At 38.8% G+C, this 16454-nt stretch overlaps 1 protein-coding gene and 1 pseudogene across 1 annotated transcript; one reads left to right on the top strand and one right to left on the bottom strand.

Annotated features, from left to right (window-relative positions):
• LOC149223853 (proline transporter 1-like) overlaps nucleotides 1–16454 on the bottom strand; it is a 187312-nt pseudogene that overhangs the window by 145463 nt on the left and 25395 nt on the right.
• On the top strand, nucleotides 11830–13330 carry LOC149223855 (putative protein S-acyltransferase 19). The gene is made up of 3 exons (XM_089385945.1): nucleotides 11830–12431; nucleotides 12529–12726; nucleotides 12829–13330. The coding sequence occupies exons 1-3, from the start codon at nucleotides 12384–12386 to the stop codon at nucleotides 13099–13101; spliced, it is 519 nt and encodes a 172-aa protein (XP_089242071.1). The 5' UTR covers nucleotides 11830–12383; the 3' UTR covers nucleotides 13102–13330.

Genomic DNA, 16454 nt, shown 5'->3' with positions numbered 1-16454 from the left:
TATAAAGACCTAAAACATAAAAAAAATGTTATAGTTGACCTAGTTGATCGGTGGTGGAGGGACTTAGTATGGTGCGAGTCGTGCCACTACCATATTCCGCCGGTTCACAGTTTTGAATTTCTCAAAATTTCAGACCCACTCGCGTTTACTTTGGCAATCCCTGTTCTATGGTTAGGTGGTGCAGTTGCCTGTACTGTGTTATGATGTTACTGTTTTGGCTGGGTTTGTAGGAATTGATTGTGTTTTTCTGTTTTCTGCAAGGAGATGTAAAGGAAACTAGAATTTACAAATCCATTAATTCAAAGGCTTTAGTAACATCTTGGTCGGATGTGTAAGGCCTCCGAGACATGGACAACGGGCGCAAGGCGGGCGCAAAGTAAACGACGAGGGCATGTGTGAGAACGCACCTGCACTTGGACGAGCCGACGTTGGAGGCAAGCTAAACATGGGCGTTCGTGTTAATAATTGGAAGGTCGACCGAGGATGGATTTGCGACCTCACTAGCATATATATTGAATGGACTGCGATTCATTTCAAACCATCGAACATATCTTCGCACAGCAAATACGCACAAGGGGTAAAAAACAGCGCAGGGGTAAAGAAGACTACGCATAGCTCATGCGTAGGTCTTCCAAGGTGCAGTTTTGATTTTAAGTGCGGTTTGGGTGAGGCAAGCGTGCCGAGGTGGGAGTTATGTGCAGATAATTGTGTGCAGGATTTGACAAGGTGAAATAGGTGGCTCGGGTGAGCGTTCCACTTTGTGCAAAGGTGCACATAATTGTAAAAGGATGTTCTATGCCTTGGTCGTAAAATTATTCTAAGTATTGGCTTGGAGATTGCCAAGCATACTTGTATTGTAATATTGAAGAAGCTGTTATAATATATTGTTGGGCAGACTTTCTGGGAGTTGCCCCTCCCTTTGTACTTGCTTATTGTTGATGTTCTTGGTTTATTGTTCATGGTTAATAATTGAGAATGGTCTTCACTAAACTATAAAGGATAATGCTTTATTCAGTTGCAAAAACATAAGCTAAGTATGTTCATGTTGAAGTAGGCGTAGTCCACGGGTGTTAGTATTGTTAAAAAGAAAGCGCTCGGTGGTGCCACACCTCGCTACAAGCGGTTGGAAGATCACCGCAGGTGTAGGGGCGTGACAGTTGGTATCAGAGCTCGGTCGAAGCTGGTGAGCAGGGTTGCTCATGGCGGGTGAAGCTGATGCAGATAAGGTTATGGAGAAATCATGGATGAACAGTCTGGGTTTCATCGACTTGATGGTTCATGGCAAGACCATTCAAGCTCTGGTAGACACAGGTGCTACACATAACTTTATGACAACACGGTTAGCAAAAGAGGCTGGGCTGACATCTAATATGGAGGTCAAGGCAGTAAACTCTAGAGCTAAGGTGGCAGGTTTGGTACACGATGTACCTGTACAGATGAAAGAATGGAAGGGTCAGTTGGACTTCATAGTGATGGAGATGAATGACTTCGATGTGATACTTGGACAAGAATTCTTGAAGGGCAACAAGGCTATTGTTGTCCCCTTCTGTGATGAAGATGTTGCAAACACGACTATGATGGAGGATGAACTTGAGGTTGATCAAGTTGAACCAGGGTCGTGCAGTTTGTCAACATGGATGGATGAGGTCACTCACATGGAGGAGCCTCATGATGATGAAGTAAGTATTGATACTTGTGTTTCATTTGGGCATTTGGAAGATGGACCATGTGCAGGGAAGGGCAAAGCCAGTTTGCCAAGGCAAGAGGACATCTTACCATGGATGACTATGATGGAACCTTGTATGGAAGAGCAAGGATTGTCAGTTGTTGGAAAGCTTGTTGGGGTTACTTGTGACCTTATGATGAAAGGTGCAAGGACCCGGGACAAGGGTGGAACTTGATGATCGTTGTGGAAGAATGAGTCATGCTTTAGCCACATAAATTGGCTAAGTGCCCAGCATGACTCATGGACAGATTGAGGAGGGCACACACTTGCGATGTTTTGGGTGGACTTCTCATGGCCGAGACTAAGAGCAAGTCTTGGTGGATACTTTGGTGGAGGAGCTATGGTGAAGGAACTCATGACATGATGATGATGAGATGGTTGGGTGACCGAGTTCACTAAACCAAAGATCGAAGACTTGGATGAGATGACCAGATGTTGTGATGTGTCTACTTGGTTGGGCTACATGGGCAGCTTAGTCATGGACATCAGGTTGGAGACTTGAAGACATGAAGCACGGCAGACCTATGCAAGGACATTGTGTGGAAGCACTTGTAGAGATGTCAAGGGACATCCAAAGAGGAGTGCTAGGGCAGGAATGTTATGCAGGAGGACCTAGTGTGAGATGGGAACTTGAGGATGGCACATTGCAGATGATGAAGAGGACTTCATGGACCTGAATGGGGCACATCAAGAGTTGATAAGATTGGGAACTTGAGGATGGCACATTGCAGATGATGAAGAGGACTTCATGGACATGAATGGGGCACATCAAGAGTTGATAAGATTGGAGACTTGAGCATGGCACATTGCAGATGATGAAGAGGACTTCATGGACCTGAATGGGGCACATCAAGAGTTGATAAGATTGGAGACTTGAGGATGGCACATTGCAGATGATGAAGAGGACTTCATGGACCTTAATGGGGCACATCAAGAGTTGATTGAAGACTTGGATGGACTTGTGAGCAGTTATGGAGCATTCCTACTACATGGGGATGAGTTATGGAGCTCATGAGGACATGAGATTGTTGTGACTTTTAGGGACTTCATGTATAGTGGACTTAGAGATCTAATACATTGAGGAGCTGAGGTCAGGCGACTTTGATGCAGTATGGGATGCATACTTTCAAAGTGCATGTATGCAGTATGGGATGCATACTTTCAAAGTGCATGTATGGGCATGGCTTGGAAGAGTGACTTGATGTAGAGGATCGATAAGAGGCACTTTGAGGTGATGGAGTTACAACGATGATGATGATGATGCCTTGGTGATACACTTGAGCATGGGTTGAGCCGAGACTCAACTACTTTCTACACATGGGAGCTGATTTGATCAAGGATCATGGGCAGCACATGGATAGATGAGACAAGTGCATACTTGTTTCTATGAAGACTTGAGGATGGCACATTGCAGATGATGAAGAGAGCTTCATGGACCTGAATGGGGCACATCAAGAGTCGGTTTGAGGAGATGTTCCCTTCACTTGGAGGAGACACACATATGGGCAACATGTTGCAGATGAGATGGATGGAGTTTCCATGGACCTGAGCATGGATTATGGAGATACATACTTTGGTATGGTGAGCTTGGTGGCAGCGGTCACTAGGTCGGGACATAGTGGAGAAAGAGTCTCTACATATGTTGCAAGGATGTTTGCCTTGTGTAGAAAGGTCGACATCCTGGATGAATGATGATCCTGGTAGAGAGCTACCAGGATGATATGTTGTCGAGGATGACAGCGATTTCAGGTGGAGGAGAATGTAAGGCCTCCGAGAGATGAACGACGGGCGCAAGGCGGGCGCGAAGTAAACGACGAGGTCATGTGTGAGAACGCACCCGCACTTGGGCGAGCCGACATTGGAGGCAAGCTAAACATGGGCATTCGTGTTAATAATTGGAAGGTTGGCCGAGGATGGATTTGCGACCTCACTAGCATATATATTGAATGGACTGCGATTCATTTCAAACCATCGAACATATCTTCGCACAACAAATATGCACAAGGGGTAAAAAACAGCGCAGGGGTAAAGAAGACTACGCATAGCTCATGCGTAGGTCTTCCAAGGTGCAGTTTTGATTTTAAGTGCGGTTTGGGTGAGGCAAGCATGCCGAGGTGGGAGTTATGTGCAGATAATTGTGTGCAGGATTTGACAAGGTGAAATAGGTGGCTCGGGTGAGCGTTCCACTTTGTGCAAAGGTGCACATAATTGTAAAAGGCTGTTCTATGCCTTGGTCGTAAAATTATTCTAAGTATTGGCTTGGAGATTGCCAAGCATACTTGTATTGTAATATTGAAGAAGTTGTTATAATATATTGTTGGGCAGACTTTCTGGGAGTTGCCCCTCCCTTTGTACTTGCTTATTGTTGATGTTCTCGGTTTATTGTTCATGGTTAATAATTGAGAATGGTCTTCACTAAACTATAAAGGATAATGCTTTATTCAGTTGCGAAAACATAAGCTAAGTATGTTCATGTTGAAGTAGGCATAGTCCACGGGTGTTAGTATTGTTAAAAAGAAAGCGCTCGGTGGTGCCGCACCTCGCTACAAGCGGTTGGAAGATCACCGCAGGTGTAGGGGCGTGACAGGATGGAAATGGGGTTGTGATGGAGAGCCATTTTTATCTTGATTGTTGATTGGAATATAACAAGTATTCACTTCATTCTTCATAAAATTTCAAAATATTTAGAATAAGTTAGATTTAGCAATGATGGAATGGCCGCTGGATGCGAGTTTTTTTAATTATTTGACAAATGGCAAAATTTCATGCTAGGAAAAGGTCCTAACAGATCATTAGTTGAAACTGGCAAAAATTGATGCATTGTAAAAAAAAACTAAAGGATCAATATACACTGAGGGTTTTTGTGGTTAGGTATACATCATCATCCATCTTTATATCAATTATAGATTCTGGCGTATTTGAAAAAAACAAAGTCGATGCCCTGATATAACTTTGTCCCAGGAGGTTGTCAGTGTTTTCTAAGTTTTTATATAGACTTCTATCGACTCACCTTTTGTTTTTTGTCCACTGAAATAAAATAAAATAAAAACTTTAATCATGCCCACTCTAGATTGAAGTAATTTGCTTAGCGTATTAACTCTGGCTGTAGTAGCCAAGCTCATATTTGCTTGGTTCTCTCAGCTCGTCAACGATGATAACTATAATATGGTTGCCTAATTCTAATCCCTCTCCATAGGTGGGTCCCAAACTGGAGTGTGCTGTCAAAGTTACAAAGATAGCCATGGCTCCATAACAAAATGAAGAAGGATATCTAAGGGAGGAATTGGTTTGGAGGTTAAAAAATGGTTAGAATTTTTTTGGTGTAATATAATAGTATTTAAATCATTTTTTTTTGTGATGATGATGACGATAGTGGTTAATGTCTATTGAGACTAAATTGGTGTATCGGACCTATAATTTTCATGGTTTTTAATTGTTTGGCTCCTCATCTTTCTTGGCGAGATTGGTGTTGTAGCTTCTTTTTTCCTCTACAGTCTTACAACTTCATTTATCTTGCTTCTCCTTCATCTCTTCTGGTTCTTGGGACATTGGTGTCTTACCTTCACGATCTATTGTGTTCGTCCTTTTGAAGATAGTCGTAGAAGAAGTTTGGTCTGGGAGATCTGTTTTGCTGTTAAATGAAGATTTATTTTGTGCAGTCTTCGAATCCTCATAACTATTGATGCTTGAGGGGTGGTCGAGTTCACTTTTTTGTTGTTGGGTGAGATTTCTCCCTGCTTGTCTTGAGAGTTGTTTCTTTCTTGCTCCTTCCCACCATGTAGATCTATGGTGGTTTTTTTTAGCAGAATTTTTCTGGGAGGCTTTTAGGCAATTTTTGGCTAGATGAGTTGTCTCAAAGCAGGATCGACATCGGAAGATGACACTTTCATAATCAAGTTTCTGGTTCCACACAGTGTTTACTTGTTAGGTTTATTTCAGTTGGGAATCTGGCGCTGAAATCCATTTCCACACAGATGTGTGCATAGGTGGTTCTGGCATATTCCTCTATTTTTGGGCACCTGCAGTAAAATTTCCCAATTGCATTTCCAATGGCTTTTAGCTAGGAGAGATTTCAGAGATGCAAGAGTAAGCTTGGCAATCTCACCCAAATTAGTGTTGAAGTTATGACTACTTTTGAAGTTATCACTGTAATATTATAATATTTAAATTATCTTATACACCAATTCTATATTTAATTTAAATTTAATTTTAAAATTAAATTAATATATTACTATTACTAAACTTTCAAAAATTATTAATATAATTTTATTAAATTATTTAATTACTTTAAATTCTTATATTTTCATATTCATTATTTAAGTTTCAATTCACTTTATTCTTTACACTAACTTAATGCTTTTGGCCCCTATCTTTAATAATGGAATGGATTGAATGATAACATTAAATACAACAGGTATAATGTGAGCTTCATTTTTTAGACCAAGCGTTCATCTAATCACAATGGAAGAAAGAGGCAGCGGTCTTTTTATAACGCTTAAAGAATTATAGAGAATATTTTAATAAGGGTTGTGAATTAAATCATTTATACGCTTTATTTTTAAAATGGTATAAATAAAATATATTTATATAATCGTTGTATTGTTTTATTTTATTAGTATTAATATAATATTTGGAGTGTTTTATTTTATACAATTTGAGTGGGCTTAATTGTTAAGAACATTAATTTTTATTAAAAAGTTAAAGTCAAAATTAAAAAAGTAGAATATGTATGTTTTCTTATAATAAATTTATTGTCTTATAAACAAAATATCTCATACACCAATTTGATGTTTGGCTTGACCATAACTTTAAAACTAAATAATAATAATCTATTTTAATTTATATATAATTATTATAAAAATAATTAATTTAAATTTATTTATTTTTTAAATTATGATAAGTATATATAAAAATTATAGATAAACTTCATTACTAGATATACATTTTTAAATACAAATATATTTCTCAAAAAAGAATTAAGTAAATTCAATAAACTAAAATTTAATAATATACTTTATAGATACGAATTATGCATGCTTTACCTAACAGAGAAGAGATAAAACTTTGAACGAAGAATTCCCTTTTCTTCGAAATAAATTAACCATGTCTTCTAGTGGTTCTCGCACACTAAAAGCTCTATCATGGTTTTGTTGTTGATCCTAGCCTATTTGCTAATGAGTAAAACGTTTATAGCTAACGAGTTCGGGTCAAGCTCATTCGATTAATCTTCATAAGAATTTTTTAAATAATAATAGTTTATTATGGCTAATGAGTATGCGTCAGGCTCATTTTGCTTTATCTCGATAAAGAATTCTCGAAATAATCATATTTTATTTTAGAATTTATTAATGTATTATTTTTTATATATTTAGCCCGATAGGCCTTCCTATTGAAACAGACTTTCGTTGTCATTTTCATTGTCAGGTTGACACCTGGCGCGACCCTTCTGCTTTCCACTGATATACGATATTCGTCATGGTCCCTTCAATTACTATGGCCTCAACCGAGAACCTCTGCAGCTAGCGCGAGTTGTATTGCCCAGGTCTCGCAAAACCTCTGCAGCTGGCGCGAGTTGTATTGCTCGAGTCTCGCGAAACCTCAACGGAAACCCTCTCAAGGTTGCACAATTGCAGTTCTTCTTATCGATTCTGGTGGAGTGCTTATTAGCCGACTCTGTATGTCTCAAGTTCGAAGGTATTTTGCAGATGAAATCGCAGTTGTGGGCGCTTGGGCGGGTTACCACCTACTCTGGCTCTCAAGAATGGGGAGGCGGTGGTTTTTGGGCGCGGGGATGCCAAGAAGAAGAAAAGTCCCTTGAGATTGAAAGTCGAGCTAGAGGATTTTCGCGGCTGTACTCCTCAGAATAATGATCGAGTTTCGCCTGTGGCGGGATTTGGTCATGGGCGTCCACGTTTGACAATCTGAATCCCACTTAAGGGTTCGTAGCTTTTTCTTGATAGTTAATGGCGGGCTATTGGAATTAGGATTCTTGTTTCTTTTCTGTCTTGTTTGCAGCAGCATCCGGAATCGATTCCTGCGCACACAGACCGCCAGAACTGTATATTAATTTGGATTTATGGTTTCAATTGGGATTCAAAATGACGACGTTAACAGCCGGGATGCTCAAGCGACTTCTGCAGCACATGAATTCGGATGTTAAGGCGGCCGTAGAACACAGATCATCTTTACTGCAGGTAATCGATATCATTCCCGCCGATCTTGACGGAGACGCGCTGTGGCCGAAGCACGGTTTTTATGTCAAGGTCTCGGATTCCTCGCATGCTACCTATGTTTCTCTCAAAGACGAAGATGTCGACCTGGTGTTGAGTAACAAGCTTCAGCTCGGCCAATTCGTGTACGTCGACAGGCTCGAACCTGGGTCCCCTGTCCCGGTCTTGCACGGCGTCAGGCCTCTGCAAGGCAGGCACCCGTTCATCGGGAGTCCCCAGGATTTGATCGCCATTCACGAGAATGAAAAACAGGTAGCGGTGACGAATTCGGGGCCTAAACCGATCGAGAAGGGCTTGCAGAGGCGCGACCTGTGGGCGTCCGAGGTAGCTGCCAAGAAGTTGTCGGTTCGATCGCTGTCGTCGTCGTGTTGTGATGCTGTCAGTTCGAGCAAGGATTATCTGAGGTCTCTGTCGTTGTCCAGGGTCGGCAGGAGCTCTGTGGTTAGGACTTCTGTCAGCGGGCTCTTCAGAGCGGATTCGAAGGTTTTGAGAAACAGCAATGGTGAAGATGTTAAGGGCTGGGAATTTTCATCCTCCTACTTGATTATGATAAATATATGTTCAAACTTTCGAATCGGCAACACCAGCAAGGTTTCAAAGGCAGCTAAACAGGGTACTGTCATCCTCCTCCTCAGATAATGGTAAATTTCTGTTCGATACTTTTGTTATTGTTTTATTTCTTTATTTCTTTATGATAAATTAGAAATGACATTACATTAATTAATTCCATTTTAGTGATTTCAGACACCAAGAAGGTGAGGTGAATTACACTCTCATCCTGATCCTGGTAAATAAATCTATGCTCATTGTCTTTTTAGGTCTTCTTTTATTTATTTTTTCTTTACTCTAAATAAATTGTAGATCAAAAAATAGTTTACCCAGTGAATGAGATCTGGGGTCTTCTTTTCTTTTTATCAGAAAGTATACGTCTCTTGAAGATGTGAAGACCGGCTTCCCCCAGTCTCAAAATCACTCAGAAGAGGACAACCATGCAGTTGATACGATGGGGAAAGAATTTTCTCTTTGAAAGATGGCTGCAGAGGAGGTGGACCTGTCATAGAACGAGAAAGTACGAAAAAATAGGCCTGCTAAGGCTCTGGTCGTGGTCGTACCAAGTTTTCTGTGACTACTCATTCTGGAGAAGATGGAAAAGGGGATTGGGAAAGACGTTTGCGTGGAATCCGAAACAAAAAGATAAACAAATACCCGAGTAGAGGGTTGGCCTGCTCCAGAATATGGGTACGCAGGTAGAACGTTATATTTATGACCGTGGGTAACTTGTCTTCTACAGAAACAGAGATATAGGGTTCATTCTTTTTGCATTTTTTGTTGTTACAATGCATTTTGATTTCATTGTTGATCGTGATGGGGAGCAACTACTTCTCTCATTTAATCAAACTGGTACGTCTCTCCCCGGTTCAAATGAATTTATCTTTGGCAGTTTATTTTTGTTTCTTTGTATTCTTTGACAGCGTAGATGTTTATGGATTCTGGATACCCAGGTATATATAATGTTATATTTATCACAGTGGCTAACTTGTCTTCTACAGAAACAGAGATATAGGGTTCATTCTTTTTTCATTTTTTCTTGTTACGGTGTATTTGGATTTCATTGTTGATCATGATGGGGAGCAACTACTTCTCTCATTCAATGGAACTGGTACGTCTCTCCCCGGTTAAAATGAATTTATCTTTGGCAGTTTATTTTTATTTCTTTGAATTCTTTGATAGTGTAGATGTTTATGGATTCTGGATACCAGGTATACTGTTATATTTATGACTGTGGGTAACTTGTCTTCTACAGAAACAGAGATATAGGGTTCATTCTTTTTTCATTTTTTGTTGTTACAGTGTATTTGGATTTCATTGTTGATCATGACGAGGAGCAACTACTTCTCTCATTCAATGGAACTGGTACGTCTCTCCCCGGTTCAAATGAATTTATCTTTAGCGGTTTATTTTTTTTTCTTTGTATTCTTTGACAGTGTAGATGTTTGTGGATTCTTTGAGAATTAAAGTATTTCAAATCATTTGAAAATAGCCACATAACAACTCTCTGAGTAGTGCCATCGAATTTGCTGCTCCCCTTCATATCTCTGAGTACGGCCATCGAATTTGCTGCTCCCTTTCATACCCAACTGGGCAAAATTTCCTCTGCAACAGCCTTATAGAGTCATCCCAATAATTAACAAGCACTTTCCATTACTGTTGCTAACACTGGCAATAAATTTCTCACCACAGGAGGGCGTGCTCCAATAGTTTTAAGAGTGCAAAGGTAATTTTCTTCATCTTGTTATATCCCTGATAGTTGAAATACACCTCAAACGTCCTTAAACATTTATTCAATTTCTCTATGCTCACAAGCCCATTAAATAGCTGAATATCGAGCTTCACTTCTACCCTAGAAAAAAATTGGCAACTTGCCAGCCTTACTTTTTTCGAATAAACATTCCAGACCTATGCCTGACTCTTTCAGGTCTGCTTTCTTCTCATTTTCACGAGTCCTCTGTTCCAGTAGGGTGGACACCAAGTAAGAAACCACCCACTGTAAGGCTTAAATACTTGCTTCTATCTGGGAAAATCTGGCCTCGGGGGAGTCATCTTCTTCTTTATTGGAAAGTAGCTACCTAACTCTGCTTTGTTCTAATCCTTCCCAGGGCATCCCACCTTCCAATAGACACCAACGTTTGATTTTAACCATCTATCAAACACACTTTACAGCATGGGAACTAAACTGCTGATGCAATGGGAACTATATCACTGTAACAATGACGACTCTGTTCTGTTCTTTGTATCAATAATATTGTATTCTGTTCTGTTATCTGTATCAGCATTGCTTGATATTCCTCATGTCCAATTGAATTGATTTTGGTAGTTGTAATCCATATTTTTTTATGGTATTTATTTATCGGATGCTTGTAGCCATGGCCAGTACGAAATCGAATCTAGAGTTCGCTTTTCGTGATTTCTAAGGAACCAAAATTAACATTAATACAAGCGTCCTACATGTAAACGCAAAATCCCCCCAAAAAAATCCACCTATAAACTCCGAGACCGAGCATTGGGGATGTCTGCGTAGACCACAAATCCGTCGGTTTTATAAAAAGTTTATAAAGAAAAAAATAAAAATATTTAAACTGCTTTCTCAGTAATTTGTAACGGTTTGTTCAGGGATTACAGGAATACGTGCCCTTCTCTGTCACAGTGGACACCATTGAAGGCACATGGAGAATCGCTGCTAACTTTAAACTGCTTTCTCAGTAATTTGTAACGATTTGTTCAGGAATTACAGGAATTTGTAACAAATTTGCGGATATTTCTGCCGGCTTCATGCAGTGGGTGAAGATTCGAGCCCACCATCATTATGGAGAGAGGCGTTGGCATAACAGTTTTCCTTTGAGGTTTAGAACTCGCACCGGGTTTTTAGTAATTATTGAAGTGGGCGTAACGTTTTATATTTGGTATTGCAGGAAAATAATTCTGCAATTCATGCAAGACCATGCCTCGGACCTAACGAGAGATCAGGACGGAACAATGATGTTTCTGATCACAATGGAGACATGGCTGGGGAGGGTTTCAGCACAATTTTGCCGGAGAAGCTAGCAGCCCTGGGAAAGGTATGTGATTTTTTCTTTTAGGGTTGAGAAAATTTTAATATTTGACATGTTAGTAAGTATACTCGGGGATCCTTAACCGGGTTTTGGATTTATGGTTAAGCGGAGGGGATAATATTCCTCACCGAGGTTTAAATTCTTTATAGACATATTTTACTCTGTATGACCTGTCTCAGCTGTGCAAGCTGTGAGTGAGAGTCTTAGAAGGAGTTTTCCTGGTAAGAAAGCTTCTAAAAATCGCTGAGTTGATATTATGAGGAACACAAGATTTCTGATAGATTAGGGAGATTATTGGTTATGTATGTGTTCAAAACTTGCTTCATTGCTAGGAAGATAAATTGCTTTACATTGAACAACATATTTCTGTCATGTATTTGAAATGAAATATGCTTTTGGATGATCTATGTGGTTGTATGTTTGTCCACTCTTGTCTGTGATTGGCATGCTGTTACCCAGTTTCAGTGAACTGAAATTGTATTCTTTCAGAGATTTTCTAGAAGGATCTAAAGTTTATGTTGTTTGAGGAAAACTTCTTAGAATGTTATGTTGGAGTCTGGACCACAGAATGCCTGTATAGAATCACAAGAGAAAAAATTGTATGAAAATGTTGAATGATTCCTGAATTATAGGAAGGACAGTAATTCATTGAAGAGGTTCTATAAAATCTGATAAACCTAACAACATTCAGCCAATATTAAGGTACTCTAAGTTTGATAACCGGCATAAAACTTTAGTAAGCTTTTGTCTCTGAAACTGAGTTCTGATGTTGTCTTCGTGCAGGTAGTATGTACATTGGTGGCCTTACTTGCTTCAATGCCATTAGCAGAGCTTTTCTTTTTTCATATTACACTGATTAAAAAGGTTAGTTTTATTTAAAAATCCATATGGTTCTCAACAATCTTTTGTCGATTTATATTCACTAAACTTAACATCCTTTAACAAGAGTACTGAATAGCAGGGAATTACGACATATGAATATGTAGTGGCAATGAGGTCACAAAGTGAGCCGCCAGGAGTTTCTGTTGAGGGTGATGCACGAAGTATACCTTCTTCTCCAAGTGGTTCAACTGCCACTGGTTTAAGTGGAGGAAGTTCTCTTGGTTTGCAGTATAAAGGTGCATGGTGTACACCACTTAGAATATTTGTTGAGCATCAGGTATATAAATTTGTTATCCACAATTTCAAATCTTGGTTTAGGTCTGTAATTTGGTCAGACTATAGTAGTACAGGCTGACATGTATTGTGTGTTAAATGGCAGGATGAAGTTATTCCACACCCGTCCACTGTTGATCCTGATGATATCGAGGTTGTAAATAGGATGGAAAACAGGATGCAGAAGCGTCCTGTTAGAATCAGTGCTTGGAGGCTAGCCAAATTGAATCCAGATGAAGCTATGCGAGCAGCGGCAAAGGCTAGGGAGTCTTCATCTGTTTTGTGTCCAGTTGGTGCTCGAGGAGTCCCTGATACTGATTATAGCTCAATTGTTGGTCTTCTTTACTTAGCTGTGTTCAATTTCAATCACTCTGCATAATGGCTGAAGCTGTGTTTGAAGTTGAGTGGAGTCCATGTAAAGTCCCTTGCCCACTTGATCTACTTGGAGCAAACTTTTAGAGAACGAGAACATGATAATAACAAACCTCGGGGAAAAACCTTTTGCTTTGCAAATTCCAGTTGGGGTCCTTAATAAATATAGTTAAAGTCTATAAGCACTTTTTAAGGCATTTCAGCACACCTCAGTAACTAATTTAATCATTTGCACATCTCTTTTGTTTTGGTGAGCATTTATTGTCTTTTCTCTTGTGTTTCTTTACTTGTTTAAAACTTTTGAACAATTGATATCATTCAACGTTTTTGTGAATTAATTAAAGTCTGGCCAATTTTCGCTGATGAATCCATTGCTACTGCGTTGTAGCATTTCTTTTTGCATCCTGATCGGGTAAAGCAGTAAACCTTGATGCATGTTTAGCTATAATGGCCCTAGTGTCTTTTAACTCCTCAATTTATATTTTATGCGACAGCCAAAGAACTGGTAGCTTGTTAATTGAAAAGAAAAACTTATTGTTGGATGATACAGCTTGACATTATTCTTGTGGTTGATCTATATTGGATGAGTTTATAATTACACTCCATTGGCTGACATTGGAATGATGGCCATCTTAATTACACTTCATTGGCTCACTGAAGAGTAAAATATGTAAACAACTTAATAGTGATTATTGATGAGAGGATGAGATTTACTGTTTTGTTCTTTATGTTATCTGCGAAACATAAAACACATATAGTTGAATAGAAAATATTGATTGTGAACCAAACAAGTTCCAATTGATCTAATAAAATTGAAACTTGAATGGCCACTGTAAATGCATGTGATAACAAACACTACTTATGAGAACAATAGTGTTTGACCATAGATTTCTAATTAGCAACTTTGTATTTTCTTTCGATTAATACAATTGTGTCTCTTCTTGTGGTCACTCGTTTTAGTGACCCACTGGTGCCTTTGGAGCAATTGTATGTATGTGGAAGGAAAAGCAAGTATGATATCACTATTGATTTGCCAGACCATTGTTATGTACTTTTTCAGGTCTAAAGATGTGTAACTTGTGGTTTAGCTTGATACATTCTCTTGTATACCACTTTACTTTAACTTTGTCAATATCATAAGTCCAGTAGCGATTTAAGTGTATGTCTGCATGGCAGAACTGCATTGGGCTTGAACTTTTATAAAAAATTACATTGTATTTAAAGAAATATGATGTCCAGATAGCATAGAACTCCAAACATCAAATCTCGTTGCTCCTTGTAGGCTTCAACCAATATCTCTTTTAGAGAAATTCAACAACTCTAATTTAATAATCCTATCGGCCTCTCTTTGTACCTTTTGGGACAATTGCTAGTATATATTACAATCTTATTCATTTTTTTCCAAGTTCAAATTTCGTTGGTGTTCAGAGATATAATTTATTGGAGATAAAAATTTTGAAGTATAAAAGATTTTGTTATATTTATACTTTTCAGAACGTATTCCAAATTAAGATCTACCTCGCTAGAAATATTAGAAGGTTTTTTATTTCTAAGGTAATTTATGGTTGTAATATTCATTGATAAGTATGAAATATTAGAAGGTACTTTATTGTTGTAATATTCATCGATACGTATGGAGAAATTAGGAAATAAAATTTGGTTTGGGTCATACAACTAGATTTATAGTTTATATGGATACTTTATTAAAATTTCTAGAAAATTCCTTTTATGTAGATCTCTATCCCTGATGATATCTATCAGTGGATTACCATTAACATAATTTATTTCTCTAACAATTGTATGTGTTTTTATGTGAATTATTTCAATATAGTGATCCAATAGCTATATAGAAGTCTTCAATGCATATCAATCTTATTTTGGATTTTTCAATGGATGAGTTGTTATAATTTTTTTTCCAGATAACTATGAGAAATGCCGTCCAAAATCCACTCCATTATAGCCCTAATTTCCATCTAGTTCTCCATTATAGCCCTAATTTCCATCTAGTTATGATAGTACTTGATCCTATAACTTATTGGGTTTATAAATTTTGGTTTCCCTCCGATCTCTTCATACAAAATATAAAAAAACAAAATTGTGAACATAGTCAAAACATTACAGTCATAACACACTATAGGAAATCACAACCCCTAAAATTGTGTCAATAACTATATATAACCATTCTTATAGGGTTAGTTTCAAAGGGCTTATCAGACCCTACTAATCGCAATGCCTCCTTCACTACCATTTCATTCACATTTACCCCAATGGAAACTATGTCAAGCTTGATAATATCTATCCTACCATATATGACAAAGGAACTGTCATATCTCCATTCCACTATATAATGAAATTATCATAATATGCATACAATTAATTTTTTTTATTTAAAAACACATAACTCTGTTGTCATCAACTATAACATTAATGAAAAACCTACTATTAATCCATTATATTCGACCTGACCATTACCTGAGTTTAATGGCTACGGAATTATTACAAAGTGCAGAACATGTATATCCTACTGTACCACAAGGCTATTGATAATCGTGATACTGTCAATCCTCTGTTCGACTCATTTAATGGGTAGTCATTCTAAGCTGGGATGATCCAGCTCGCACTCTGAAATTTAGCTGCCACCAGTCAATCCGAAATTTAATATTATGCTCTACCATTTGGGTGGCCTAGCAGCCGTATTGATGGGGCCAGCCCACGTGGTCCCGCCGTTCCAAAGCTGATGTGTAATGCACTTACGATCTAGACAGTAATGTAATTGATTTGGTAATAAATGTTGTTTGATTTTCAATCTCCTTGGGTTACGACATGGGTACCTTGATGGTTTGCTGGGTGGACATCTGTCCCTTCTCGGGATTTTGGAAACCCGCCTCGGTTTGGGTTTTACTCCGTTCGCGCTCCTTGGGTGGTCATTGTTGCGCTAGTCTTTAGCTCTGCGAGCTCCTGGCGATTCTTTGTAACTCCTGTGTTTTCTATGGTAAAATGTATGAACTCTGCCAACCCCGGTCGACGGTGTGGTGTGCGTTTGGTTGCGGTCGTGGTCTCTGCTATTCCAAGTCTTGGCCTATATGCTATCGTTTGTTTGGTGAAGCACTGGTAAGGTTTGAACTATGGTTCCGTTTACATTTGTTTTTGTTGTCTTTGTAGTGTATATCCGGCTTTGATATTCGCCTATGTGTATTCTGGTCACTGTCTACTCGTATCTCACAAAGGTTTATATCTATGCGAGAGTTGTAAGGTTAATGTGGACGTGGGTTCGTCGGCTTCCAACTTCGACAGGTCATGAGGCATGCTCTGCCCATCCCTTTGCCAACTCAACCGGTAAGCTTCCGTTCTTTGCTAGAT

The sequence above is a fragment of the Pinus tabuliformis genome, chromosome Q, assembly GCF_031772625.1.
Source record: "Pinus tabuliformis cultivar Carrire ecotype Pingquan chromosome Q, CPIR1, whole genome shotgun sequence".
Lineage (NCBI taxonomy): Eukaryota > Viridiplantae > Streptophyta > Pinopsida > Pinales > Pinaceae > Pinus > Pinus tabuliformis.
This window is presented reverse-complemented; position numbering and strand designations above follow the sequence as displayed.